Source organism: Lagopus muta, chromosome 9 (genome assembly GCF_023343835.1).
Source record: "Lagopus muta isolate bLagMut1 chromosome 9, bLagMut1 primary, whole genome shotgun sequence".
Taxonomy (NCBI): domain Eukaryota; kingdom Metazoa; phylum Chordata; class Aves; order Galliformes; family Phasianidae; genus Lagopus; species Lagopus muta.
Genome location: NC_064441.1, coordinates 9,933,337 through 9,961,282, shown reverse-complemented (window position 1 = coordinate 9,961,282; position 27,946 = coordinate 9,933,337). Strand labels below are relative to the sequence as shown.

Sequence of the window (27,946 nt, the reverse complement as noted above, 5' to 3'; positions counted from 1 at the left end):
GGAGGCGCACAGGCAAGAAAAGAAACTGCTTGGGAACGGGATGTCGTTTTCAATCTGGCTTTTATTTTCATTGACTTCAACAACAAGGCGTTCCAAAACAGACACAAGACCTGGTAGAGGAAACACTGTCATTACTAGAAGCATCAGTAGATTCTCAGCTCAATTAACCGATAGGCTTTGATGTATCAAAACAACAACAACAACAACAACAACAACAAACCAACAACAAAATCACAGCTCTACAGGGGAGGGTAAAAGCTGCAGCCGTTCAAACTCGCTTGAAGATTCCAGTTACATAGAAGTACGCTCCATAGTGGTACATAGAAAAGTTTTCACAGCATATATTTTAATCACTAGTGATGCAGCAGCAAAGCTCCATCTCACTGCTGAACTGAAAAGCAGATACTGACGATTTTGTGCCCAGACTGCGGGCACAGCATTAACCTTTATAGTAGTCAGAAGCTTGTTCCTAGAACGAAGGGACTTTTTGCATCAGTATCTTACAATACTGAAGCAGCTCCGAAGAATTACACAATGGAGATGCAAAACCACAGAGGGCACAAACCTGGTTCCCTGCCAGGAACCCACAGAGTACCCACACTAACACTGCCCTGCCTAACACTGCCCTGCTGAATTAATTCTCGTGCAGAGTCAGGAGGCTGACTCGCTTCTTTTGTAGCATACTAGGAAGAGAAAAAAAAAAGACATAGTAAGTTTTCACACTGAGCACGTTAAATACTTTGAAATCTAGGACGCTGCTCTTTGAAGTGTTACAAAACAAAGTGATAAAACAGGCTCTCAGTTACCTGCCCCTTCCCCTCAACTGCAAAGTAACACAGGAATCTCAGTATGAAAAATACAAATATATTTGTTGAGCGACAAGTCATTTGTTACAAAGTATACTGTAAGCATTTGGCATAAAAATAATAATTAAAAAAAAAAAAACAGAACAAAAATGAAAAAACATTTTATTGTGGTTCTGCCACACCCGGTAGCCCAAGAAAAAATTTAAAAAAATTGGCATGTTATGCTGTAGGAAACAAATTACACATACAAAAAAATATATATATACACACTTTACAAGGTAACCATCTTGCATTACCGTTCAGAGCTATCCAAAACTAGGCTTGCACAGTTACCAAAAGGCAGTCTTTGAATACAACCTGGCACAAGGGACAGACAGAGGATGCCAACCGTGTTACATCCATATCGAGGCACACAGCAGGGCCCACAAAAACACCTCTGCATTGAAACCAGAATCGTTGGTTGTAACAAGGTAAGAGGACAAGATATTTAAAAGCTGCTTTTTCTATCTTTCTCCAGTAAAGAACCAAACAGCAAACAAGCCTCAGACTTACTGTTAGCAGTAAAAGCCAACTTGAAAGCAGCCGTGCTTAGTTGAGCCTCTTTAGATTTGTTTCCATATGTCAGCCTCACTACCTTGGCCAATATAAATGCGAAAACACGTACTCTGTTCAGTTGCTCGTCCACAGACACTGGCAGTCATAGAGGAAATGCCTCAGAGCACAGCTGCTGTTTAACCAATGAAGAAAAACAGAAAAATCATTTCAGTTCATGTAAACAGGACTTTTTGCAGTAGCAGTACCAAAGAACTGGTGCTTGTTCCAAGGCTGTTGGAAAAGATACAAGTATTTATTTACTCTCCACTTCCAGTTGCTGATCATGTAGTCACCAGCAACAGAACAGACTCCAGTTATTGCAGGCATCGCTAAGGACAGCTCTACCTTTAACTGGCAGGAAACCAATCTAACAAGATCTACGTGAAGGACTGCCTGGGTTTAAGGTGGCCAAGCCCTGCAATCAGCGTGCAGCTCCCGTTTTGTCCTCTGTTCAACTGGAGAACAGGCAGGCAAATCCTTCTGCTAAACTAACCAGGCAGCACACGTTGCAAAGCCTAATTTTCTAGCTTAAATGTCAGTAGTAGTACAGAATGGTGAACAACGGGCGGGGGACAAGTCTGAATTATTGACAGCCGTATTTGTATTTATATCCTGAAATAAGTAAACCAGGAAATGCAAGGAAGTCTACATTCAAGATGAGAAGACAGCAGATTGTTTTTGTTTTTTTTTTCCCTGTAGAACACAAAGGAATAGGAAGAAGTGGGTTGCAGGAGGTCGTAAGTGCTGGCCTGTCCAGCAAAGTGCACGTGCTGTCTCCGCTGGAGAATATTACACACGAACAGAGCACTGAGCTCTGTGGGAAGAGGCTGTTTAAGTGCAATGTTCAGCAGACCAATTCCCATTTGATTTTTGGGATGAGCTGTCAGTTTGGGGTTTAGCGACTTTGGTCTTTTCTTTTTTGATTTTTTTTTTTTTTTTGATTTTTTTTTTTTAATGGGGCTTTTTAAAACTTATTCTAACCATCCCGGCTTTTCAAAGTGGGATTGCTGGATGAGAGAGAGACAGCTTGCAGGTCAGGACACTCACAAGGTGTACGAGGGTTGGAAAGTCAAGGAAAGAAGCCCCTCTTCCCACCAAAAAAAAGGAAACCAGGAAACAAGAACAACACCTTCTTACGAAGGCCGACACCTTTTGAGGAAACACCACCCGCCGTCCCCCTTCGCTCAGCTCCTTCTGTCGCAAGAGCTGGGGTGGAGGTCGCGGTCCAGGAGTGTGACCTAGACAGCATCAAGGGCATAAGTAGCGTGAGCGAGCGAGGAGGCTCCCGCCGCCCTTCATCCAGGGATACAGTAGCAGAAGGAAGACAAATGAAGGGCTGAGCAGTTCACGTCCCAGGCGGGGTGGAGCGACGTTGGTGGGGCTCACTCCCCTTCCTCCTTGATGCGTTGCTGTTTGTTGCGCCGGGCATCCATGTCGAAGTTGAAGTCGTTCCACTCGTCGCGGGGCGGGAAGGAAATGGTCTGGCGGAGAGTGAAACGGACAGCATCGATGACCCGCTCCCCCCGGGTTTCGCTGGAGCCCACGCTGACGGTGGAGGCACCGCTGGGAGTACGCAGGAGGTGGGGAGGAGAGGAGAAGTCATGGAGCTGCCGGTGGTCCAGGATGCCCTTCCAGATGGCGTGGCGGAACTGCTCCGGGATCTTGAGGCTCACCAGATCCTGCAAGGCAAGGAGCAGGGCTTAACGGGGCAGTCCCTGGGCAATCCGGAGGGTCTGGACTCCGGTAGAAGCAGCCTCTGGGCCGCTCTGCAAATGCTTATGGTTAACCCGTGGTGGCTGCGATGCGCTACAGAAGCCACTAATCCTGAAGGTGGTTGTTTGCTGGCTCACCACTTCTGAACAAGCACATGGAGCTGAGAGGCAGCAAGGACTGATGACCCAAGGTCCGTTCTGAGGTGACACATTCATGCATAAGGTATGATGACCTAAAGCTACAAGTTTAACTGGACTGTAGGCCTCCAAAACACTGTGGAGAGTTCTGCTGGTTGTCTGTGGTGGGGGGATTCTGCTGGACTGCAGAGTTCTGCTGGACTGCAGAAGTTCAACAGCTTTGAAAACTTCACTGTTTATTTCAAAGCCTGCAAAAGGATTTTACAATTAAAGTTTGGGCTCCAGTACTCAAAACTCTGGGTCTGATTCTATTAGAACTGCCTTAATTACTCGAACAAACCCAAAATTTAGGACAGAAGCCTAAACTTGAAGAAATATTTGGATTTTGAGGCCCTGTATTCTCTACAGGTACCTTACCTGAGGGCAGCATTACCTAGCTCTGGGAAATGTGATACTGCCTTTTGGAAAAACAAAACAAAACAAAAACAACCAGCTTTGGTTAATTTGGGTCAGCTTTTCTAATTAGAGCATCAGCAGAAGGCAGGCAGCCCACTCTAGAAAGCATTATAGCCTTGCAAAGTCTTGGGGCAGAAATGGGAGGGCCAGCTCTCCAGAGAGCAGTGGCGCAGGAGAGGAGGAAGCAACCCTGCAAGAGGAGCCATGCAAGAGAAAGGAGAGCTGGGCTGAGATGCCAGTGGCAAGAGAAGATTGTTAAAGCAAGGCCAGAGAACAAGAGCAGGGAGAGAAAAATGCAGACCACTTTTGGACAGCCTACTTGTCTGCAGGCGAGTGAGGCGTTTCAGGGCGGTGTAAACTGAAACCAAGCCTTGCAGAATTAACAGGCATGTGGGCTAGGGCCGCTCTGGGGGCTAAAAAGGACAGCAGTGGGGAGGAAGAGGTACTCTCTTTGTGCTAGACAAGGCAGTTACAACACTATTGCTGGCATTGTGTCCAGCCTCTTTTTACCTGCCAGTATATCTTCTCTGGTGTGCAACAGCCTTAAATCCAACAAATCACCAAAAATAAAATACTGAGCTTGGATTTCTGACTTGTTCCTACATCAGGGCCAAGAGTGCAAACAAAGGAAATGGTGAGGAGTTACTTACATCCATGGAGTAATGCTCAATCTGATAGATGGTGGTCAGCCCTTGGGTCGTGAAATAATCCACACAGGATGAGCAGCCCAACCTCGCTAAGAAGCTGCAGAGGAGGAAGGAAGGAAGGAGAGAGAAAAAAGGATCACCCTGGCTGCAACAGCCCAAACCACAGAAAAACCAAACAAACAGCCAACCTGCAGCAACAGGAGATGAAGCTTTTACCCTTTGCTTGACCTTCTCCAAGTCATCCCAGGCCAGCAAGCCACATAGCTGCTGTATCAAATGAATGAGGGAGTCCTTTAAGCTTGCTGCCTAGCAGACAACCCTCATAACAGCACTTTGCAGTAGTCAAAAGCTGATGCTGCAGCCCAGATCTTGGGGCAAGAAGGCTCATAAGATCCCTTCTGCCAGCTCGCTTCACCCAGAAGGCAGCTGAGCCCACGGCAGCACATCACATAGATCGAGGTTGTCACCAAAGCAGTTGTTTTGGGGCTCAGACACATCACACACCCAAAGTAATTCACATCAGCATATTCCTCTCTAAGCAAAAAGGATCATGGGGAGCATCTTTCAACCTGTTCAACTTAATGGAGGGCAAAGGGGCCACATCAATAGGGAGGTTGGATGCATTCCTGACCCCATTCACAGCTTACTGCAAGTACACAGGAGAAAAAGATACTAGTGCCAATAAACACATCTGCAAGATCCCCTGTCTTAGTGCAGGGTGCCCTCAGCTCCACCAGTCCAGCAGATGCTGCATCCTTTGGCTTTCATGCAGTCCTTCAATCCCTGTTTCTCTCAGTTGCTCAGAGGTGGGGAGTTTGAGGCTTGGGTGCCCAGAGGGTGCCAACCTCAGGACTGCCAAACCCACCAGATCCAGTGCTCCAGGAGAATGGAGTGAGGAACCCAGCAGGGCCCTTCAGGGTCCCAGCACGACTCCTCTGCTCCCCAAAGGTGGGAGATGTGCAGCCTGCTTCTGCTCACCTGACAATGCTGCAGTCTGTGGGGTATGGAGGAGGGGGAGTGCAGTGGGACGTTGAAGGCATGGAGAGGGGAGGAGGCAGCGCCTGTGTGGGGCTGAGGCCATTCATGTCGCCGGTCATGGCCATGTGGGTGCCCATCATGGGAACTAGAGGAGAGAAGGAGGAAGCACACTGTTATCAAAGCATCCCTGCACCCTGCTTCACTCCCAGCACAGCACAATCACAGCCCAAGCAGCCTTGAACTGTTGCAGAGTAGGCTGCTGACATATTTAAGGCTTCAATGACTGTACAAAGACCAGATGACATACAGTTCTGCTGCTCTCCTTTTACTGAAGCTACTGCTGATAGCATTGCCTCTGCATCACCTTCCATTGCAAGCAGGCTCAGTAACAAACCTCAATGAGCTGTGGGCATCTCGTCTTTCTCTGCTGCAGGAAAGGAGAGGAACTGAGCCAGCAGAGTAACCCAATACAGAAGCCAAAGAGCTTTGTTTCAGAGACACTGAGCACCCAAAGGGGGATCAGCAACAGGTGTGGGCGAGAGCCCAGCACTTTCGAAATACAACAACAACAAAAAAAGCATCTTTTAGACCCCAGAACCATGTCTGTCATCCTGGATTTACAGGGCTGCTGAGCAGTCTTCAGCAGCCAGGAGGAAGCAGGTTACAGAGCTGCAAGCTGCAGATATTTCCTCTGAAACTAAGAAGCGCCTTAACTGAAGTGAGGGGAAAAGTTTGCCAACATTTCCAACTCCTCTGCTGGGAAAGGAAGATGAGACACCTTGAAAGACAGACAGCAGTGCAGCCAACAAGATTTGCATTGAGAAGGGGCTCTGTCATCCCTGTGAGACTCAGAGCAGGATGCTGAAGGCTTGGAAAAGGGGGGGGTGATTTCCCTGTGGCACAATAGCACCTCAGAGATACAGAGTCTCCTTCCCCAGATTAGCAGGGAACATGCAGAGAGCAGGAGAAAGAGGAGGAGGGTCTCTTACTGTTTGTTCCCATGCCGTCAGGGATGGTGGTTGGGGTCAGTGCGTTGCGCTGCTGGGGGTTTATGAGCTGGCTGACAGAGGGCAGCTTGTTCATGCTATTCATCTTGCTGAGAGGTGGCGAGTTGGAGCCATAGGATGACTGTGACTGAATGGAGGTCCTGCAAAAGAAAGAGGTATTACAACAGGAATCACAGCACTTGATCAGGAGTGCACATCCAAGAGAATACATTTCTCTGTTTGAGGCAGAGCTGAGCTACTGCTAGTGAAATTACCAACAGCATGGGAGAGCTGCAGCTGAATATCATTGGAGAAGAACTAAGAGATTTGCCAGAGGTTCTGGGGATTCAAGGTACAAAATAGGGAAATACTGAAGAAAAAAGAAGCTTTGCTTTTGGTTCTGATTTTTTTCTTTAAGGAAAACATTTCCACATAGCTTTTACTGTTGAAGAGAACATATGCAAAGCCAGCTAACAGTTGCTAGAACTTGGAGAAAAAAATATTTCCATGCCAAGCTCTCTGTGGTCAAATGCTTTTTCAAAAGAAAAAGAACTGAGAAAGCTATCTCATGCCATCCTATCTAATCCTAAAATCTGATTTCAGACAATTTTCAGAGCAGGAAGCATTTATCACCTTTTTTTTTCCTCCAAAATTCAGTTGTTCACATAATCAAACTATTACCACGTGTGTATGTAAAAAGCAGAGGCTCTTTGCTCAGGACAGACTCCCCCCACCTCAGGGAACAAGATGCTGAGATGCAGCTTTTGCTGGTGTTGAAGAGAACTTGGCATCCAGACCCTGCAGGCTGCTTGTGGAGAGTATCAGATTCCTGCAACCATTCAACAACAGACTGACCTCCCTCAAGCCCAGACAGCCCCAGACTCCATCCAGCATACCCATGAACAGAGCCAGAGGCTTGCTGGCAAGCTCCTCCCTCCCCAGCCTCAACAGGGCTGCAATCCCACCTCATAAGCAATCCCTGGGGCTGCTTAAGAACAGCAGCCCAGCTTTCAGCTTGGGTTACGGCTATGGCAGCCCATCCTGAGTGGGGTCTTAGCTGGAGTGTGTAGAACACGATCATTAAGTGGGCCCACCAGCACACTTGACAGAGGGCTGCCGTGCCAATAGAGCAGGTTCACTCTCTGCACACCAAGGGCATTCACAAGACGGGGCAAAGACACTCAGGAAGCAGGCACACTTCCCAAACATGACATACCCTCACAAGCCCGCTGGAGATCGGTGCTCACTCAGCCTCAGTGCATGTGAAAGGGCACATTCCCTCTTATTTCCCACCGGGAAACTTGTCTATCTGGGTATAACTGGCTACACACCAATTCCTGGGAACTGGCTTTCCTTCCACGCAAAGGGAACAGTTACTGCTTACAATAAGTGCAAAGGAAAGAAAAGGCTTATTCGTGGTAATTTATTAAAGCCTTCAGCGCTCAAGGTCAAGTCTCATACAATTACACTGTCTCCAACTTCCTGCACTTTCAAAGCTCGTAATGTTGGGTGGAGAAACGTCTATGCTAACAGGCTAGAATATCTAAGGCCATGAAAAAATGTTAGCTAATTACACAATTATAGGAGGTACTGAAGGGTGTGAACTGTCCTTCGGCAGTGAAGATGCAGGACAAGATCCAGCAAACTTCATAGACTCAAGGAAGTAGAAAGCACAAGAAGCTTCACAAATTAATATTAATGACAGCATCAACTCCCAGGGGGAAGTGAAACCAAGCCATGAAGTTCAGGCCCAACTTTTGAGAGTGAAGAGAACGATTCAGATCAGAGGTTTCAGCTCACCAATTACAAAGTTAAGGCTAGCCATAAAATTCAAGTTAGATGGATGCCATCCTTAACTCAAAAGGCCTCTGGATTTAGGACTAGAATTAATATTTCCATTTTACAAGTTTATGAACCCAGCCTGAGCTTCAGCTGAAGTTAATGCACCCAAGTATTCTCTTAGGGCAAAGCCTGCATGATATGCAAGTGAGGAAGTCATAGTGTACAGCAGCCTCCACAGCGAAACTCTGCATCGAATCAGACACTTCCCAGAAGAGATTGCTTTTGACTAGTTAAGTTCAGGGCAGGTTTTATTCAGTGAGTTCACAGCTCTATACCATCTTTTAGCCTATTGGCACAAAACAAGAGTCTCCAAGGAGGTCAGGAATGGGCCTAACTGTGCTCCCTATGCTACCAGCAGTGATCTCATTGAAATTAGTTTGGCTCCTACAGAACACCGAAAAAAAAGCAAACAGACAGAAGCCAACTCAAAGCACCCTATGCTACATGAAGCAAATGCATACTTCCACTTCCAGCTTATGGGCTCCATTCTTAACTCACTCGTACTTACGAGAATCAAGAGAATCAAGAATCAAGCAAATAAAACCAAAGAGAAACAACAGTACAGTATTTTTGTACCCACAATCATTTTCAATTAGATCAGTCACATAAGCAGACGTGAAAGTTCTACGGACAACCATCTAGTGGAAGTTCTTAGGAAAACCATCTAGCCAAAGAAGAGTCCCAAGATAAACCAAGATGCAAAATTTTATTCAAAATTCATGTCACACATCAATATAGCAACAGCCTTAGAAACACAAGAAAATGTTTTTGGTATTAAACACACAGTCTACATGGCGTTCTTGGATTCATTTAAAATATATTGCTTTTTTTCCTTTTTTAAAAAATAGATATTGTAAGAATGTCATGCACAGTGATTTTCATTAAAATCACACATACTACATCTCAAGAAAGATTAGAAGTAGAAGCATTAACATTTCTTTGATATCAATGCCAATGAAATGCATTTTAATATCAAGGTATAAGGACTTCAATTAAGAGACTATTATACTTCTTGGAACAGCCTGATACAAAAGGCACTGAGTCACATTCTGCAACTGATTTTTCTCTCTTTAAGTGGCAAGGTAATTATTTATCCAGTAAGGTTTGTAGTTATGCAAGCTTATATGAGGGCAATCAACTCTCATGCTTCAAGGCATATACTGATCATCTCAAGAGGTCAGGAAGGAACTTACTCTCCCACATATTAAGCACAGTTCAGTTCACAGGTTACCTTATACAACTCTGTGCTTTCCCAGCTCAGCAGGTATCAGCCCTTTACCAGAGGTAGGGAACTGCTTGGATACATCTATTATCTGATTCAGTAGGAATCCTCATTAACTTTAGATAAGCACACCATAATGTAAGCAGCATTCATGTAAATGACGAAGTTTCACTAAGTGCAAGAGCAGGACAGCTCAGAGTTGGAGAGTAAGAATTCCCCCAGCCCCAGCGCCTACAATTTGCCGTCCCTGAAGACCTAGAGCTACTCACAATGCAGAGACCCAAGTTCCCAGCCTGCTTTTCCTTATGTTGGCCACAGCAAAGACAGAAGGATTGCACCCTAAGTTCATGTATGGTTTGTACGCCCAATAACAACTTTTTTTCAAGTAGGGATGCCCACTGGACTGCATAACCTTGGGATGCCAACATGTCTAATGATGACACAAATAACACATGCTCAGTTGCACTCACCCATTTACAAGGCTCATGAAACAGGACACTAAGAAGCAGAGATTGCTCTTCACATCTCAAAAAGGTGCAGCTTTAAGCAACCAACAGCGCATCTTTCTGACCACTGAAGTGGCTTGCATGCTTAGTAACCAACTGAGCATGGAAAGGAGAAGCTCTGGCTGTCACATGGCAGACAGCAGCTACAGCACAGAGACAAGGGTGGAACTAATAATTCCCATTAGATATCAGGTTTGGGAATTTCCCAACGTAAGCAGTGGATGTGATAATGCTCTTCAGGGAATACAGCTGCAAGTGGATATACATTAACCAGTTGACAAAGACTGACCTGACTGAGAAGGCCCAGTATTAACTGCTTATTCCTTGAAAGGCTTACTTCTCTGAAGTAAAAGGTGAAAAATCTGAAAGACAGCTGTCTGAGACAAGGGTTTTTGTTCTTTTGTCTAGCTGCAGAGGAGAGACAGAAAAGCAATTTTGACTACTTCCAGCTCCAGGTTATTTGATGGAAAAAGCTGTACTTCCTAAGATAATCACCTTCTAGCTGGAGAGCAAACAGAGTCACCATTAAGACCACCTTCACAGTCATCCACTTCTAAGCAAGGTGTACGAACATAAGAGCCTTTCCAGAGGACAGAGGGATCCAACTAATTCACTTGCTTGCTTTGTGCAAGTCCCAGGTGCTGTGTTTGTATTGCCCACAGTGATACAAGAGTTTTCACACAGGCCAGGCTAAACAGTGAACCGGAGCATCAGTTGGGACCTCCTGATGGTGGGTTGTGGCTACCTGACACCTTCGATAGCTTGCCTCCTCGAACTCACCAGCAGGCAGGCCTTGAAGCAAACCTCTTGATATGCATTAGGTACCCTTATCCCAGTATTTACTCCACCCAGTGTTTCCACATTGCCATCCATAAGCAGACAGAACCAATGTAAAGAACCCATTTTGGAAGGACTAACGCTGCCAAGCCCACATTTGGGCTGCATTTGCAGTTCAGATTCTTTCCCTGGGTGAGAGTTGAGAATAAGTGTTGCCTTTCTTGTCCCAAATAAAAAGGCACAGAGGGAAAATTATCTTTTCTGTGATTTAAAAGTACTTCTTGCAGTTCCCAAACAAAGCAAAGAGATACTTGATTTGACTGATTTTATATAAGGAACAATGGTAGAAGTGCAACTGCATAAATAGTAAACTGCTGGTGTTTAGTTATTATTTATAGTTAATCACTTTTCTGGGGCTCTTCTGCATCAGCTCTCCCCCACACTCTTACGGTAGAAGTCATCTCATTAAGACAACAAAGGAGATATTCAGAGATGGAATACAGCTCTCAAAAGAGATTTTGGAGCGAGTCATCACCTGCTTAGATCACAGCTCTATTGCCTGGAAGCAGATGATGAGATGTTCAGAGATAAGAGATCTCCCACTGCATCAGGCCTTCTCTTTCTTTGTGGGTGGCCAGGAGCCCTGTTCCATGTTTGAAAGGCATCTTTTCTTCAGGCTGTGCCTAACCAGAACTGTATCAGTGGTGGGTATGCACCTGCCTCAAGTAAATCCAGTGCAGAGCTACAGGTACACAGGTTCCTATTAGTATTGATCCAGCCCCCAGCTCCCATGGACAGCTGATCCCTGGCATATGCATCCAAGCTCTGCTCCATGAACAGCACTGATGCAGACGAACATCAGCGTGCAGGAAGCTCCTTTCCTACTGCACCCCTCAGAAAGCTTTTCACATTTCTACTTTCCACAGCCATGAACACCAGAGGCTTCCCTAGAGGAGATGCTACCGTCTGAAAACACAGGCAGAGGACACTTTTCTATCAGCATTAAGGACCACCACTCTTTGTGAAGATTAGCCACAGCAGGCATCCTCCACAGCCCCTCTCTCATCTCCAGTATCTGCTCCCAGAGCCACAGTCAGCAATACCAGTTGAATTCCATGGCATGTTTTACTTGCCTGTTCACCATGCTTCCTTTGTGCTGATCTGGGTTTGGCGCTTAGACATCAAACTTCTGAAGAATACAAACCTTGTTAAGCCCCCTTCAAACACCTTCCAGAGGTAGATTTGACACCAGCAGTATAAAGGGTTACAAGTCCTTGTTGAGAAAGGGTCTTCTGTGTAGAAATTGCTAATTCAGACCACTTCATGGACACACTGAGCAAAAGCAATGGCTACTGATTGCAGGATTACTGGACAAAGTAGGAATGGCTTAAGGCCATCAGGCTGAGCTATCTCTAACAGATGCTGGCACATCTTTGAGCTGCGGACAGTAGCAAAGGTTACAATGTAGTAAGCTTAATGAAGGAACATCTAATAACTGCTGAAAGTCTGCATGGAAAGGGGTGAGCTCTGATTTTTGGATAAGCTTTCAATAGGTCATGCGATGAACAGATTGCCCTTTACACCCTCAATAATAAGGGAACAGGGACACTGGGTACACATGGATGTCATTACACAGCAAGACTCCAACTTCACCTTCACTTGTCCACTTGGACTGAGCTCATGAGAGCAAGGAAGGAGCTTTTTAAGTTCAGTACATCTGGACTAAGCCCAGAAGTTTCAGTGCAAAGTCTGACAGCATTGTCCAGTCTTCCCTGTAATTTTTATCTATTTTAGATAGACTTTTTATGAAATAGAGGGAAACAATTCATAACACCAAACTAGAAGGCATTTCTACAGGGGAAAAATGACTTAATTAGTGCCAATATAGTTACTATCTCCCTCCGTCCAGCAGTACAGACACTTCAGCTAATTGCACTATTACTGCATAAATGGCATTAAAACAGGCCTAACAGATTAGCACAGACTTCAAAACATCCCCCCCCTCCTCCTATCCCCACCCAGCCCCTGAATACTTTCTTAAAATTTATACAAGACAAGGCATTTTAAAATTGAGACCTGCTCAGAGAAACCCTATGTGTTTCACAAATACAGAAGTTAACAGGAAAGAGATTACAAAAACAAGAAGAAAAGGTTACACCAAGACAGACAACATCATGGTTCCAGAGCTCCCAGCACCACCGGCGACAGCTAAGAGATCTGTAGAAGCGTCTGTTGTTTTGGCAAAGTTTGAGTCCCTCCAGGAGATTACTCTCACTATGTACTCTGTTGCTATCAGGCTGCATATTTGCCCCAGTGCTCCTAGTCCCACGAGCTGGGCAAAGCCAACCCGCCAGTTCCATTTATGGATATACTGATGGTTTTGGGGGGCTGGAATGTTTTAGGATGGTATCGGTCTGTTTGGGAGAGTCTCTCCTTGAGTCCACGAGTTCACTCCTGAAGCAGGCCGAAAGGAGACTGCAGAGAAGGAACCAGAGAAAAGAAGAGATGAATGTACAGGGCCCTTCATCAGACAGCAAGAGAGAAACAGCCATTTTCCACCTTCATGATCACAGTACGGACTCGACAGACAGGATAAACTGATGTCTTAGCACCTGCAGTGAGGGTATGCAACAAGCAAATTTAGGAAGTTGGAAAGCCCCAGGTGTGAGTGCTTGGCAAGAAAAAGCAACTATTTGATATGGCAATCGGATTTCTGCATCCCAGTCACACGGGTGCAAACGGTACCCGATACTGTTCCCAGCAGAGCTCAAATGAGCCGAAGAAATATGAGAAGAAAAAAGCACTCAGTCAAATGTGTGAGAGATGCAGCTTCCATAGAGTTCATTTCAAACTTCGGTTACTTAAAAACCAGAAGCTGGTGCTAGGGAGATGGTGGTGCCTGTCGTGAATGAGCTGTACTGATTCTCAGGCACTCTCCCTTTGGAAGGCAGAAGGCCTGAAGCTGAGAGGGCCCTGGGACTGCCACCTGATGCAAATGCACCAACCCTCAAGTGCCAGCAAAGTGAGCACAGCGTGTCTTCACGTACCTAATCCCACACATTTTCTTGCTTACTTTCACCTTGGTAACGCTTCAGTTGAAAACAGCATCCAAATGCCTGGAGCTCATAACACACGCAAGCACAACACTAGAAAACCAAACCATGCAGAAATCCACCATAGCTTCTACAGCAAAAATGAGAATATCTAGGTGGGGGGATGTAGAATTGAATACTTCTCCCACCAGCCTCCTCCCTGCCACAGTGAGCAACAGTTTTTGTCTCAGCTGGAGCACACCAGACACTGGATAGCTTTGCTCCATCACACCTCACTTACAAGGTCAATCCCTTCTCATTTGGGTAATGAGCTGGGCTGCTCACTAGAATGAAAGGCTACCACTGGGTTGGTGGCTGCAGCCCTGTTAATACAAAAGAAACATCTGCTGGAATATAGAAATCACCTCCTCAGTGGGCATTGGAAGACTTTGCAAACTCCTTTCTAACATGCTCTGACCAATTCAAATAGACTGTTCTGAAAACAGCAGGGTGAAAGCCGCAACAGGAAGTCTCATTGAGTATGAAAAAGTGTTTTCCAGTATTCCTTGAGAACACTGGTGGTAAATGCATTTTGCAACATACGACAGAAAAAAAACCTTTCCTTCCCCATAAGAAGTGTGGGCTCTGGTATCTTTGGAAGCAAAAATGTTCTGGTCAACCTTTGACAGAAAGATTTTAAACATCAGCAGCAAAGCATGAAAAGGAAGCCCTCTACATAAACGTGTGTGCTGCTCTTCACAGGATTTGGCAGTGGAAAAGGAAGAACAGAAACTTCAGAAATCAAAACAAAAAAAAGGCCTTCCCACCTATGATCATGAAGGTATTTGGCACAACAGTAAATAAGGTTAGTAAGAGAAAACCATGCACAAAGGAGCAAACAGAGAGAGGAGATGAGACAGAGAAAGATACGGTCCGGCACAGCATAGAACAGCGCAGTATTTTTGATCATCTTGTGGGACAGGCAGCTGACTGTCACCAGATTTGTTCTTTTTTTTTTTTTTAATTACAGAACTGTAAGACAGCACTGCTGGTCTGTGAAATGCAATGCTGGTCTGTATTACAGTGCTTCCAAAAGTCAGATTTTTTTTTTTTTTTTTTTTTTTTTTTTTTTTACAAAAATTACTTTTTACCACAATCTCATTCTTGCTCTTCCTAACCTTCAGAAAAAATGAAAACGTACAACATGTTGTTAGCTGAACCCACTCACATGCAAGACTGCTCTTACCAACGCCAGCTCCTACAAAGTGCCTTCTCTCCTTATTCTCACATCACGATCTGGAACTCTGGGGGGGCTTTTTGTGGGGGGTATAATCATATCTATGAGTCTCACCAGCCCCAATTTCCCTTTGCCCTCAACACATTCCTTCAGAAATTAATACATACCCTAGATGATCAAGGCCAAAGTGCTAGAACCCAACTACACCTAATGTTTGAAAGTACATTTCAGTACAGAGGACCCTATTTCATGGCAAGCTGTCAGCAGAGATAATTCCAGTAGCTCTGGACAAACACTGAAAGATAATTCCCCCCCACGTTCTCGGCATCCTTAAAAGCTGTTAATCTGTCTCCCCAGTACCCCAGCACACTCAGCAGCTGAGAAAAATGAGTATTTAACTGGACAAGTGCCAGGAGACATGCCAAAAAGAAGTTTCATTAAATTAAATGGCGACTCACGCATGCTAGTCTTAAAGGTAACAAATACCAACTTCAGTTGCCAGGAACCCATCCTATTGATAGAAGAATGAAAACAGTAATTATGGCCACGCAACTGTCAGCACCAAATGAAAGCTGTCATCTGCTGCCATCCATTTCTGCTTACACAACCATTTCTCAACTGAAATGGCTGCAGTTCAGGTGGAGCTTTGAAGAGATGCAACTGAGTGCACAAAGGCCACAATGCCTAGCAGCTAGTAAACACAAGTTATAATATACACAAACAGCTCAGATGACTGAATTTTATTTTTATTAAAAAGTCTCTCAGATTGCCCAGAGCCCCTGGATGCTCCAGCCATTTCAGCACAGGGCTATAAAGCCTCTTCAAGACTCCAGCTGACACTAAAAACACACAGGTCGAAATGCGAACATATGCAGAGATCTGGCATAAAGCCGTGGTATTGCAGAAGCCCTGAGACAAGGCCAAGGCATTGAAATAAATCCCTACAGGCTCAGATGGGACTTAAGTGGTGCCTTGGCCTTGTGCTAACCTCTGCAAGGGAATGAGATATACCCACAGCCTCCTGACGCGTGAGGTTGCCAGGAGGAACGCACAAGATGCTAAGCACTACCGCTGGCGGCCACCTACAGCCTGGCCAGCTATGTGCTGCCACCTGACACAGCAGGTGAAGCAAGGCCTGTGAATGACACCACTTGGGGTCTGTCTGCAAACTCATTCTGTCACCCAGTCTCTGTAACTGTAAAGCATTAGGAGCAGAGAGGAAGAATGAAACCAGACACTTATTTGGCTCTTCTTCTCCCCTATCCTCCTGCCACTTACACCACTTGAAGTAATCCTGGTAGAGCCTTGCTAGCAGACAGCGGCTGTGTCTGCCCAGATGGAAAGTTTCTCCTGCACAACATGGAGAGCCAGTCACAGAGTACTTTTTTTTGTTTGTTTGTTTAAAAATGCTTTAAAAGTGCCAACAAAGAACCCTTGTTTGGAGTACCCATTGGTCAGAGAGCAATTCTTAACTGTCAAACCCTCAGTCCCAATTATCAGCTTCCAGTGTTACAGCTCAGGAGATTGCAATATCTACATCCCACCAAGAGACAGCCGCCAGCCCTTCAACAACATCAAATCAGTGCAGCAGCAGCATTCAAGCACATGGGCAGGCTGATGCTCACAGTTCCAGCACCGTATGCTCTTTGCAAAATGTTTCAGAGGATTCCCCAGAGAAGGGGTGGAGGGCTCCACGTTCACTGCCATTCCCACAAAGCTGGGAAAACAGCACAGCCCACCCCATGTTCCTTGGCTTGGTCACACACATGTAGCAGGTAGAAAGGGACTTGCAAGCAGTCAGGACCTGCATTTAAGAAAGGAGGACTGCTTTGTCCCATTGCAAAATTTCTCTCTCAAGTTCCGGTATTGAAGTTTTTCTTCCTGGTATTGACTTCTACTGGCTCTGTGTAGGAGATCAACAAGCAGTTTCATACTGTTGGTTAAGCACCGCGTCCCTATAAACACCTGTGCAGAAGTTTTCTGTGTCTCTCTCCTCTCTCTCCCTTCCCCACAATCCTCATTACAGAGGTCACTGCAAGCACATCCATACTCACTGCTTCTGGAGCAAGTGCTGGTGCTGCTGTTGCTGCTGCTGCCGGTAAGTTTCAATTGTGTGCTGGGGGAGGTACTGCATAAGTTCCAGGGACTCCTTGATCTTGAGTAGCATTTCATATGTTTCTCGTCCCCTCACCTAAGTCATAGGAAGAGGATGAAAAGAAAAGCCTTAAGGAACTGCATCTAAAGTGACCACCACTTCAGTGAGCTGTAGATACATTCAAGTAAACAGCCACAGCAGGATGCATATACTGCCTATACTCAACATGTAAGCAGTAAAACTGCTAAGTCTTGTGTTAGATGTACATCAGATAAATGTTGAAGAGATAATCTGACATTGCAGGCTAGTGAACATCTTGAGATTGTCATCTACCTTGACATAAATCTATACCAATCAAAAGCAATGAAGCAATGTTCTGGTCCAAATCAAATGTGGTGATGAACTTTGACTTACGCTTCAGAAAAAAAGGATTACTGAATTTGGATGTTAAGTTTAGATCTCCCTTCTCCCCCAAGAAGGCTGCCATTTGTGATTCACCCAGCTAAATGTGACTTACAGTGAAAGCAGTTCGGTGGCCAATTACTTTCTTGCCTTTTCTGATCCTACACTTATTACTGAGTATTTTACCTCTACCATCCCACTGTAATGGTAGTACACAAAACCCAGAAGCTTCAGCAAGAAAGCAGGATTCAACACATCATCCCTATAGAAAATTCAAGTGCTACCGACTCAAAAACATCAGAGGAGGAAACCTAGTTAGGTCTCCATGATGGTGATCCCACCCTGTGCTTAGCACAAGCCAGTCTCAATCAACAGTCAATAAGATTTAATTTTTTTTTTTTTTTACAAATTTTGTTTGGAACACACATTTAAAACAGATGCATCTCTAGGGAAAGTATTCCACACTCCAACCCTACCCACTGAACACAGTTCTCTATGATGTCTAGGTGAGCAGTTGACCTGCCTCAATGCACTAAGGAGGATAAGAAACATAGGACAAAAGCAAAAGATCGAGAGAACTCACCGGCAAGTACAAGAGCTCATCATCTGGAGAACGTCTTTTCTTGATAGATGTCATCTGTATGCCATGAGTTCCTTGTCGAAAAGCTAGAAGAAAACAAAAAAGCATCCCATTAAACTAAAGCAAAACACAAACAGCAAAGGAAGTAAAAAAGAAGAGAAAGAGAGAAATCAAGCGTAAGCCTGGTGTTAACATGCAGTGCTTTGAAAGGATCTTTGCCTGAACCACTCCAAAACTGTGTGCATAGCTACTGGCTTTGTGAAGCAGACAACTTGCAAAGAGCCATTGGTGGATCAGTAATCCACAGTGAGTGGATGAAGTGAGCATACAGAACCCACTGTGGAAATGAAAAATCTCCTATTTGTCTCTCATTGAAGTTTGCCTCTTTGCTATACAACCCAGTGTTATCACTGAGCACATATGGGAAACCAAGACTGAGTTTCCATTTTTTGCACTTCTGATGAGCGTGTTGTATTCCACAGAGCACAGAAAGAGGCTACTTGCCTTAGGACCTCAGACACACAGCACAGTTTGTGTGAAGTCTTTATCTAGATTCCTGTTTGTGGAAGACAATTGCTAAAAGGATGAGGGAACAACAGCACAGTCCCAAACAAAGTGGTTACAGTGTGGAAGTGGTTACAGTCCCATCCAGGTACCCTGAAGGTGTCGAGATAGAGTCATCCCCCTTCAGTCAGAACAAACAGCGCTTGTAACACCACTACAGACTGTCAAACATTTTGTGAACACCGGCTCATTTTGCAGATTGATTCACCCAGTGAAAACAGACATTTAATGCCCTCCTGCTTCCAAGCCCATGCACAGGACCGCTCCATCCCCACAGCACAAGTGCCAGGGCTGCACCTGCTGACAGCGTCATCTGCAATCCGCCCAGCTCTGCCAGCTACTTACGGCGTTTCGTACCATCACCATTCTTTGTGCTGTCAGAGACTTGCTGCTTGCGGATGCTGTCCTCATCTGCTTTGCGATCTCTGCCTGGGCAAGCACAAATGCGAGCTTCAAAACATCGGCGGCCCAAGACTTGCCCACTGGGAAGGAAAGTGAAAGAGAGACATCAGCCAGCGGATCAGATAGTCACCGTCAGCATCCCTCACACCTTCAAGCTTACAGGAGGCCAACATCAGAAGCTAGCATCTACTCCTGCTTTACTCCCTCTAGGCCAGTATTCATGAGTTCCATCTCCTGGAAGCTCATCTTAGACATGGTTAGTAAATAATACACAGATTCAACACAAGTTACAGAAGTGAACGGATTCAGATTATCTATCTGCACTGATCCAACTGTTGACTTGATCTTCCTAAATGGAACCTATGCAGAAGGGATGACATCACAGTCAGATTTGAAGGAATCACACAATTATTTAGGTTGGAAAGGATTTTCAAGATCATCAAATTCCACTTTCAGTGACTTAAACCAAATGTGATCAGCTAGAATAGCTGCCAGATGCTTTGTTTTTGCTAAGTCTAACCACTGGCCTCCACCTTTTCCCTGGCAGTTTCAGAGAAATTTGCTGTATTAGAGAGAGGGCATGAAAGCACTCTGCTCAGTGGACACAGAGCAAAGCATCCAGCTATTCACAGGAGGATTAAGCCAGATAGACATACTGGTGAGACTTCTTCCATGTACTGAAACTTTTTATCTACATCAAAAACACCCTTATCTACTTCACATAAGAGCATGGTAAGTACAGAACCTGAACGGTTTGCACCAGACTATGCATAGACCAACCCAAACCCCCCAAGGGCCAGTCAATATCCAGTTATTGGGCAACTCCTATCTCTCAAGATTTAAAAATGTTCCATGATCCCTAAAATCAAATACATCCCTAAGGACCTTGCAACACTGCCCTGAGAAAAAGAAGAGCCAGAAGGCCATCTCAAGCTACACTTGTTAAGCACCACTTACTCTCTGGTTTCCAGTGTGACAATGATGAGAATTGGGCGACGGTTCATCCCTCCTACACAGCTACTGTTACACATGAAGTTGTACAAGACTGTTGTGAACTCAGTACCAACCTGGATGAGATGGAGAGGATGAGCAGAAGAGATGGTGAGTGGTAAGCTCTGCTTTTTCTAGCTGTCCCTCTGAAAATCCCTCCCACTCCCACAGCTGTACAATAAAGAACTAGGCTATCATCAAGTCTTCCCCACAACAAGGCTTCTTTAAATTAAAAAAATAAAGAACTCATACTCTGAAGGAATGTAGTGTCTAAAGCCCTGTTTCTGATGAAGAGGGATTAACAGTGATGAGGACAGGGCACATACAAGATCTTGGCTCCTTTGGCTACAGTTTGAACTCCAACCCTTTTGAATGTCAGGATGCCCCAGCCCTGAGCTCACAACATACCTGAGGTGGCTCATATGGGACCAGCACACTCTGTCTTCCAGTGATGGGGTCTTCCACGTACTGGGCATGGCTGTTTCCTTCCACTCTGATCAGGTGGCTAGGAGGTGCAATCTGCCCTGCAAGGGCAGGGAGACAAAAACATCACTGACTGACACAAGCTGAAGTGCAAGGCAGCAAGACTTCCCAACCAATAGGAACCCACACACTCTGTCCCACAGGTCTATCACAGCACACACATGCCTCCCCAGACCTTGAAACACCTCTTCCCAAACTCTCATCCGCCAGACAAAAATCAAACCAACAAACAAACAAAAAAAACACACATAAAAACAATGTTTCCTTAGCTAACAGATGCAGGGAATGTGATGTTTCTAGGCACCTTTTCAATGTTTAAAAAAAAAAAAAAAAGTTTCCCCTCTTTTCTGCAAATTTTCTTTAGTGTTTCTACAACACAGTTCAGTTCTGAAGAAAGAAGCGTGTCTCAGGTTCACCTGAAGAACTCACAGAATCACATAATGGCTTGCACTAGAAGGGACCCTTAATACCATCTAGTTTCAACCCCCCTCCCATAGGCAGGGATACCTCCCTCTAGATCAGGTTGCTCAAAGCCCCGTCCAGCCTGGCCTTGAATACTTCCAGGGAAGAGGCATCCACAACCTCACTGGACAGCCTGTTCCAGTGTCTCCCCACCCTCACAGCAAAGAATTTTTTGCTGATATCTGGTCTAAATCTACTTTCTTCCAGTTTAAAACCATTACCCCCTTGTCCTGTTGCTGCGTACCCTTATGAAAAGTCCCTCCCAACTCATTTTGCCTCCCAATTCATTTTGTGTTTGAACTGTTAATTTCTTACTCAAAATACAGTGTATTTTGACAAAACTACTTTCAAAACACAAATTCAGCATTTAAATCACATTCCTCCTTAAAGGTATGTCACTGAACCAAGTATAAACTCTCAAAATAATATTCACATTCTGTCCAAAGCATTTTAACACAAAAGCTTATTTCAAAGAACTGTCTCACTTCATTCTGACTTTCATATCCCAAGTCCCTGCTTGTTTTTATGCTTGTCTAGCTGACCACACTGTACCCAGCCAAGGGATCCAGGCTCCTCAAACACCCCGTTAACTGACACCTTTTATTTTTTTACAGTAGGAGGTGAATAATGCACGTAGACTAAAACAGATGCTCATCTGAACTTAGGTGAACTTAAGCAGCCACAGAAAAATGGAGTCTAGCTCATGAGTTTGCAGAAAGCCCCGTGACATTTTTATAACAGCTACTACTTCACAGTAATCATGTTTTAATCTTGATTCTTCTCATATGAGTGAACTGATAATGTTAAGCATACAGGAAGGCTGCCTGCAGTTGATGCTGGCACTTAGTGTTATCCTGCCAGAGATAAACAGCCCCTCTGTCTTTGAGACGTGGATTAAGGACTGGAGATGATATTGCATCCTGTTACTAGATCCCTGCCCCAGTGACATGGAAGCTCATTCCTGAGCACAAAAACAGCTGCTTCTCATCGAGGGAGCACAGAGTGGGGAAAGGTTGCCAGAAAGGCACTGCCTGCTACGGGGACAGACATCCATCCAACCTGGGCAGGCACGAGGTTTATTTTCGTACTTTCTTCTCAAGGACACACTTGCACAGGAATAACTAAAGCACAGGACTAAGCTTCCTGCTAAGCACAGGGAGTAAAAAGCTAAATGAACCACTGCAAGGAGGCCTGCTTCCAAAGGCTTGCTGTAAAATTGCTGCAAAGCCCCTGCACTACTGCTCATGGGCCAAGCAGCTTTGGAAAGGGACTATGAGCAAAAGCACTGCCCTCTTACCCTCGTTGAACTCCCGGCTCAGCTCGTGGTTCGGGCAGCGTTTGACCACTTCGGTGACATGCTCTGCTTTCTTGTAGACTGGCATAGCACGGATGACGGCTCCTTGGGGTGGTGGGGTCATCACTTTGATCTGAATGGGGCATGTCTTGGCAATCTGGCAGTACAGCTTCTTCAGTTCGGTGGAATACTGAATGAGGGGAAAAAAGGTAAAAAGAGCAAGAGAGTCAGGATGGTCAGTTAGAGAGGTGGAGGCATACCAGAAGGATGGAGATGGATTTATACGTATGCCAAATGCACATGCACTGCATTTGTTCAGAGAATCACAGAGTCACAGGATCATTGAATGGCTTGAGTTGGAAGGGACCTCAAGGATCATCAAGCTCCAATCTCCCTGCCACACTTCCAAACAAGTGACAAAACAAACGCTAAATCTCTACTTGTTTTAGAGAAGTAGAACATAAGACTAACACCTAGTTTTCCCAAAAACAAAAATGTTTAAAAAGAACCGTGCTATTATATACAATCCTTATTTCTCTTATGCATCCCTTGAACAAGGAAGGGGGGGGTTGGGATGGACAGAAGGGCAGTCTGTTTATACAAAAATGGAAAGCATTCATTTTACGATACCCTGTAATCCTGGAAGCACTGAAAACAACACATGTAAAGTAATTCATCCTGTTTTGTTAAAAGCCCTCCTGGTTTTGAAAATGGAGTAAAAACCATGAAGCCTGGAACTGAACAGTATTTAAAAGCAAGACCCTAACCAACCTGAGAGCTGTGCCAAATCTGACTTGTCAGTTATCTTTTGAAAGCATCTCATACCTGTGCTGAATAACCTACATCAGTCTCCTTACTTTTAAAGTTAAGTATCTCATTCACCAAGGCAGAGAGGAAATGGTGAAATAAGATGCACACAGACCTCAAAGCTCTGAGGAGTGAAAACATTCCAAAAGACCTGGTCCACGTTGGGACCTGGAGCACAACTTAGGAGCTGGTTCCAAAACAGAGGCAGTCACCATCCTGGGGGTTATGTAATGAACACCCTCAGCTAGGACACTCCTACTCACTGTGCTAGTTCACAGCATATTAGATTCCCTTTTAGGACATTCTTGCACTAACGCGCTGGCGCAGCACATCCCCAAACTGCGTTTGCATCTGGAAACCTTTACTCAGCAAAATGTGCGACTTCAGCATGGGCTGAAGTCACTGGTTTCTGTTTAGAAGCTCTAGCTGAATTAAGAATACTCATTTAGCAGGAACAGTGAAAAGGAAACTCTTACATGGTTCACTACACTGCCACCCTAACCCATTTTTCTAGATGTCCCCTGCGCAGGAGACTTTTCACCCTTCTCTGCTGTTCCAAAGCAATGCAGTTCACACTGATACCCAACTTCAGAGCCATTCAGGTTTCTCTTGGTGTTCAGACATCTGTGAATGCCAAGCTCTTCAATAACTAACCACGTAACCCACAGGAATTGCTGGCATTTCCCCACTTCCATCTCTTTGCTTCTAGCAGGGAAAGAAGTGAAAGCTCCAAGGTGGCTGTTTTCTTGAACAAATGTCTCTAGCAGCCATGGCCGATACAGCCCAAGTCCCAACTGTTCAAACACAGCACCAACAGGTTCATACAGGTCGGGAGCACAAGTTGGCCATCCACCCTGCTAGGATGGGAAGAGCTGGCACACGAACGGGTGGGCGGTGGGTGACGTGGCAACAGGAGCATTAGCTAGTGATATCCAGAAATTATTTGCATTTCAAAGTGTGTGCGCTGCTAACAGGAAAACCAAAGCTGGGGAAACAATGAAGGGGGATTAAAATTAAGACAAAGTGATCTCTTCCCTCCTCACTCAACACCACCCTGCCATACGGCAGAGAGATGCTACAGGTATTTAAGCCAAGGAAGAAGATTCTCTGAAATGCAAAGGCCAAATTGTGCAATGCATTTTATGTGCCTGCAGGCTAGAGATTAAACCCACAAAGGATTTACTCAGCCCGCGGAAATGGGGAACATGCCAAACAATTACAAAAAAAAGGTTGTGAAACAGATCTAGATGGTGATTTATATCAGACATCTTTTAAAACCTGAAATTCCTTATTGTTTTTTAATTAAAAAGCAATTCCTTGCTAAAGGTAAGAGTGAGCTCACTGCGTTGTCTTTTCACCCCAGAAGTAGGAAAAGATTCTTATTTGAAGGAGGATGAAAGTTTAGAAAGCATACACAGAAAGCCACGTCATCGCTTGGATGTCCCCGTGTCAAGGAAGCGAGAAGAAATCATGCACCTAAATACAGAGGGCCAAAATGAAACCTTACGTACAGCAGCACACACCAAGAATGAACGTGTCTGGCATCTGCAAGCATTCAGAGAAGTGAAGAAATGGAAGGAGATGCACTCCCCTGGTGGTGCTGATTATAATTTTACATCTAATATTTTCACTGGGGTTGCAGAGAAGCAGAAAACAACTGCTTCTAGAAGGACAGGAGAGGTGGGTGTCCAACCCCAGCACAAACACAGCAGATAGCGTGGGCAAAGGTAGAGCTGCCCCTCAGCAGCTCAACTGCTTTGAGCCCTTCAGCTACAATCAGAAGGGAAGAACAGGACCTGCAGCTTACATCTACAGAAACAGCAGCCAAGAACTAATGAGTTACAATGAAAAGATCTCTCCAATAAGGATGTATCTTCCCAAAACTTAGGTTTTGTCAGCCTTTAGACCCAGGAGCTCCAGGCCCTGAACAACACCAATGTGAACTTTGCATATCAGAGTAATAAGGTGACCAGAAGCCCATCAAAGGTTGTGATCTCATCTCCACTTTGGGAGGCAAGCAGCAGCAGCCCATGCAGAAAGACAGACAGGATGGCCGCAGCACCTTTCTGTCACTGCCTGCAAGAGTTCAAGCCTCCTGGCTGTTGCAAAGAGCTCAGGGCCGCAGCACACCACAGCTTGGCAGAGATTTCACATCCACCCCAGCACAGTGGCCCACAAGCCTGTAATTGTCAAGAGGCCAGTCATTTAACACTGGTGTAAATCTGTCCGTGGGGTATCTGCTGTCAGACAGTAAAGCACTTGAGCTTCCCAAACTGCCAACTTCGCCGTGACCATAGGTAAACTGATGCCCAGTCATCTACCGGCATAAATAGATGCAAACAACTTGGTCACAGCAACTTCATACTGGAACAGCGATAATCACTATATCCACAGAGTAAGACAGGATATTGTATATAGATTTCAAAGCAAATATGTATGAGAAAACCCTTGAGGCAGGAGCTGTCTCTGTGCATTCAGGGAATGCCTGCATGCATTCTCCTCAGTGGTCCCCAAATCACCCCACTTTGCAGGAGGTGACAGGCACCCTGCCCACCATTGTGGTGCAGGAGATGACTGGAGCTCACTGCATGATGGATGAGATCAGGAGATCAGTCACACCCATCATGGAGACCCAAGACAGATTCAGTACCCCCACTACCTGGGAAGGAAGGACAAGATTGTTGTTTGAAAAACAGTGATGTCAAAAATCAAAACAGAGCCAACATTTAGCACTAGTCCAGACTGAAAATTGCCAATAAATGAATTTCTCCCTTAAGTACCTCTTAACTGCCTCCATTTCAAGTATTTAACAAGTCTAAAGCATCACTATTAACCAATATACTTCTGTTACTTGCCTGAGTACGGAAATTAACCTAATTAGGAAAAAAAAAAAAGTACTAAAAATGAATCTGATCTCTATCAACAAGCCTGTCATTTAGCGACAGTCATTTCCTAGCATGAGGAATAAAAGCTGCGCCAACAGCCTGAGGAGTGGGAACATGGCTTTTACCAGACACACAGCAAAGCTATTGGAAACAAAAGAAGGAAGCCTGGCAACACGTTATCTACTCAGGAGAGAGGGGAAAAGCTTGGCTCAGATTTTTCTTTGGGGTTCAACTGCTGCACGTCATGCCCAAATAAGCAGACTTCAAGAGACTGCTAAAGACAACAGTGAATTTAGCTTTTTGCTTAATAATATGTTTTAAACGGAAAGAAGAAAACATTCCAGCACCCGCAGCCCTGCCCTCCCCACCTGCCTGTGCAGACATACTGTATTACCCACTCTTGGCACCCTGGCTGGTAATTCAGTATCACAAAGCGCACGCCAGCCACCATCAGGCAACACCTGCCTGATTTTTCAGCAAGCCCCTTCTCCAGAAGGTGTGTCAACAAAGGGCTTAAGGGAGAAAACAAAACACTTTTTCACTTCTCAAATGGAAAATTTTCACTAGGAAGGACAGAAGTCTCCTGGAAGTGCTTTGTGCAACATAAGCTGCGGTGGCTTTTCAGCAAGCGCTCAATCCCCCCACAGAACTCTGATGAGGTAAATTCCCCCAAACACTACTTTGGAAATCTACCTCTAATATCTGCCTTACCCTCTGATCTAGCCAAGGGATTACAGCCCTTAAATCTTTAAAAGGAGTGGGGTTCAGCCAGCTCTGCAAATGCTGATGAATGTCAACTTGAAGGTGATCCCAGAAGTCAGCTTACACCGTGACAGCTCTGAGCCCCTTCTGCTCACATCAACAGGTTTTTCAAACCTTCTGCAAACTTCTTTCAAGAAGTCACGTTTCAGCCTTACTCAGTTAAACACTGGATTCATTTCATTTGACGTTTTCAAAGCCATCGTTCAGCTGCAGTTCTCCCCTAACAAACTAACTCTGAGAAAAAAAAAAACAAAGGAAAAGCAACATTTACTTGTGCTGAAGTATGCACAGCTGAGAATAAGGAGTTATGAAACAAGCAGAAAACCTGTGTAAAGCGGGACAAGGTTTACTCATTTAGAATAAAAAAGTGCGGAGAAAGGAATTTACCTGTGTGGAATAAAGAGTAATATTTATGCATACACCTTAAATAGTTTGGCTTTGCCGAACAGCGATCGAACATCTAATTCGCAATTGCTAGGGGTGAGGGCAGGTATCCATGGGCGCAAAGCTGCTTGTGGTCATCTGTAACATGCACAGCTGATTTGTTGCCTCTCTGGGCTGAGATCTTCCACTTCATCAGAGCACAGAGCATACAATCTGCTGCTAGCAGAAGTGCAAACCAATGACACGATAGATGAGTTCAACAGCTGTCGGCACCACGCCAGATCCACCACATTTAAGTTCATGCTGAAGCACCTGTGAACAATTCGCAGTGGATGGATGCCCCACCATGCAACAACTGGGAGGACTGGAGCAGGAGGGGATGCTGACAGCGCCAGGAGCGCTCTGAAGACTTTTACCAAATTCCTGTGCCGCAGGCAAAGGAAATCACAAGTCATCCTCTTTCCCCCCCCCCCTCGGGGAGGGGCAGCCTCGCCCACAGGAATCCGCCTGTGCAGAGACTTCAGCTTCACCTTCCCCTTCAGCTTCCCTGCCCCTTCCCTGGCCCTGCCGCCGCACGGCCCGCGCACACGAATGGTGCTCACGAGCTCTTAAAAATCTTTCCTCCAAGCGCTTTTCCTCAGGAGCTGCAGCCAAAGGCCGCCTGTTGCCACCTGTCAGTCGCGGGGATTAATTACCTGCGCCGGGCTGGGAGCGGCACATTCCTCCCCAGCCTCGCCCTGCAAGATGTTGACATCAGGCAGGTGGGCCCCGCGTCCCCCGGCTGGCAGCACGGAGGGGACAAGGGGGGGAGAGAAACATGACCCACACGCTCAGCCGGGACAGACAAAAAACACAGAAAAAATGGAAAAAGAAGTGGCAAGGAGCATGTCGGTGCAGCTCTGC

General features: G+C 45.4%; 1 protein-coding gene across 10 annotated transcripts in view; it reads right to left on the bottom strand.

The window, feature by feature from the left end:
• Nucleotides 1–693: 693 nt before the first annotated feature.
• The window catches only part of TP63 (tumor protein p63), a 143,484-nt gene continuing 116,231 nt past the window's right edge, over nt 694–27,946 (bottom strand). For 8 of the 10 annotated variants that reach the window (XM_048955073.1, XM_048955076.1, XM_048955071.1 and 5 more), the window contains 10 exons: nt 22,209–22,395; nt 20,375–20,490; nt 19,934–20,043; nt 18,920–19,056; nt 18,014–18,096; nt 16,988–17,124; nt 6,321–6,478; nt 5,332–5,476; nt 4,357–4,450; nt 694–3,079 (listed from right to left, as the gene is read on the bottom strand). In XM_048955073.1, coding sequence (XP_048811030.1) covers nt 2,783–3,079; nt 4,357–4,450; nt 5,332–5,476; nt 6,321–6,478; nt 16,988–17,124; nt 18,014–18,096; nt 18,920–19,056; nt 19,934–20,043; nt 20,375–20,490; nt 22,209–22,395 — 1,464 coding nt within the window. In that variant the 3' untranslated portion in view covers nt 694–2,782. Of the gene's footprint in view, nt 3,080–4,356; nt 4,451–5,331; nt 5,477–6,320; nt 6,479–12,691; nt 13,140–16,987; nt 17,125–18,013; nt 18,097–18,919; nt 19,057–19,933; nt 20,044–20,374; nt 20,491–22,208; nt 22,396–27,946 lie in introns of those variants that run through there. The other 2 variants (XM_048955072.1, XM_048955080.1) reach the window with 2 other exon arrangements.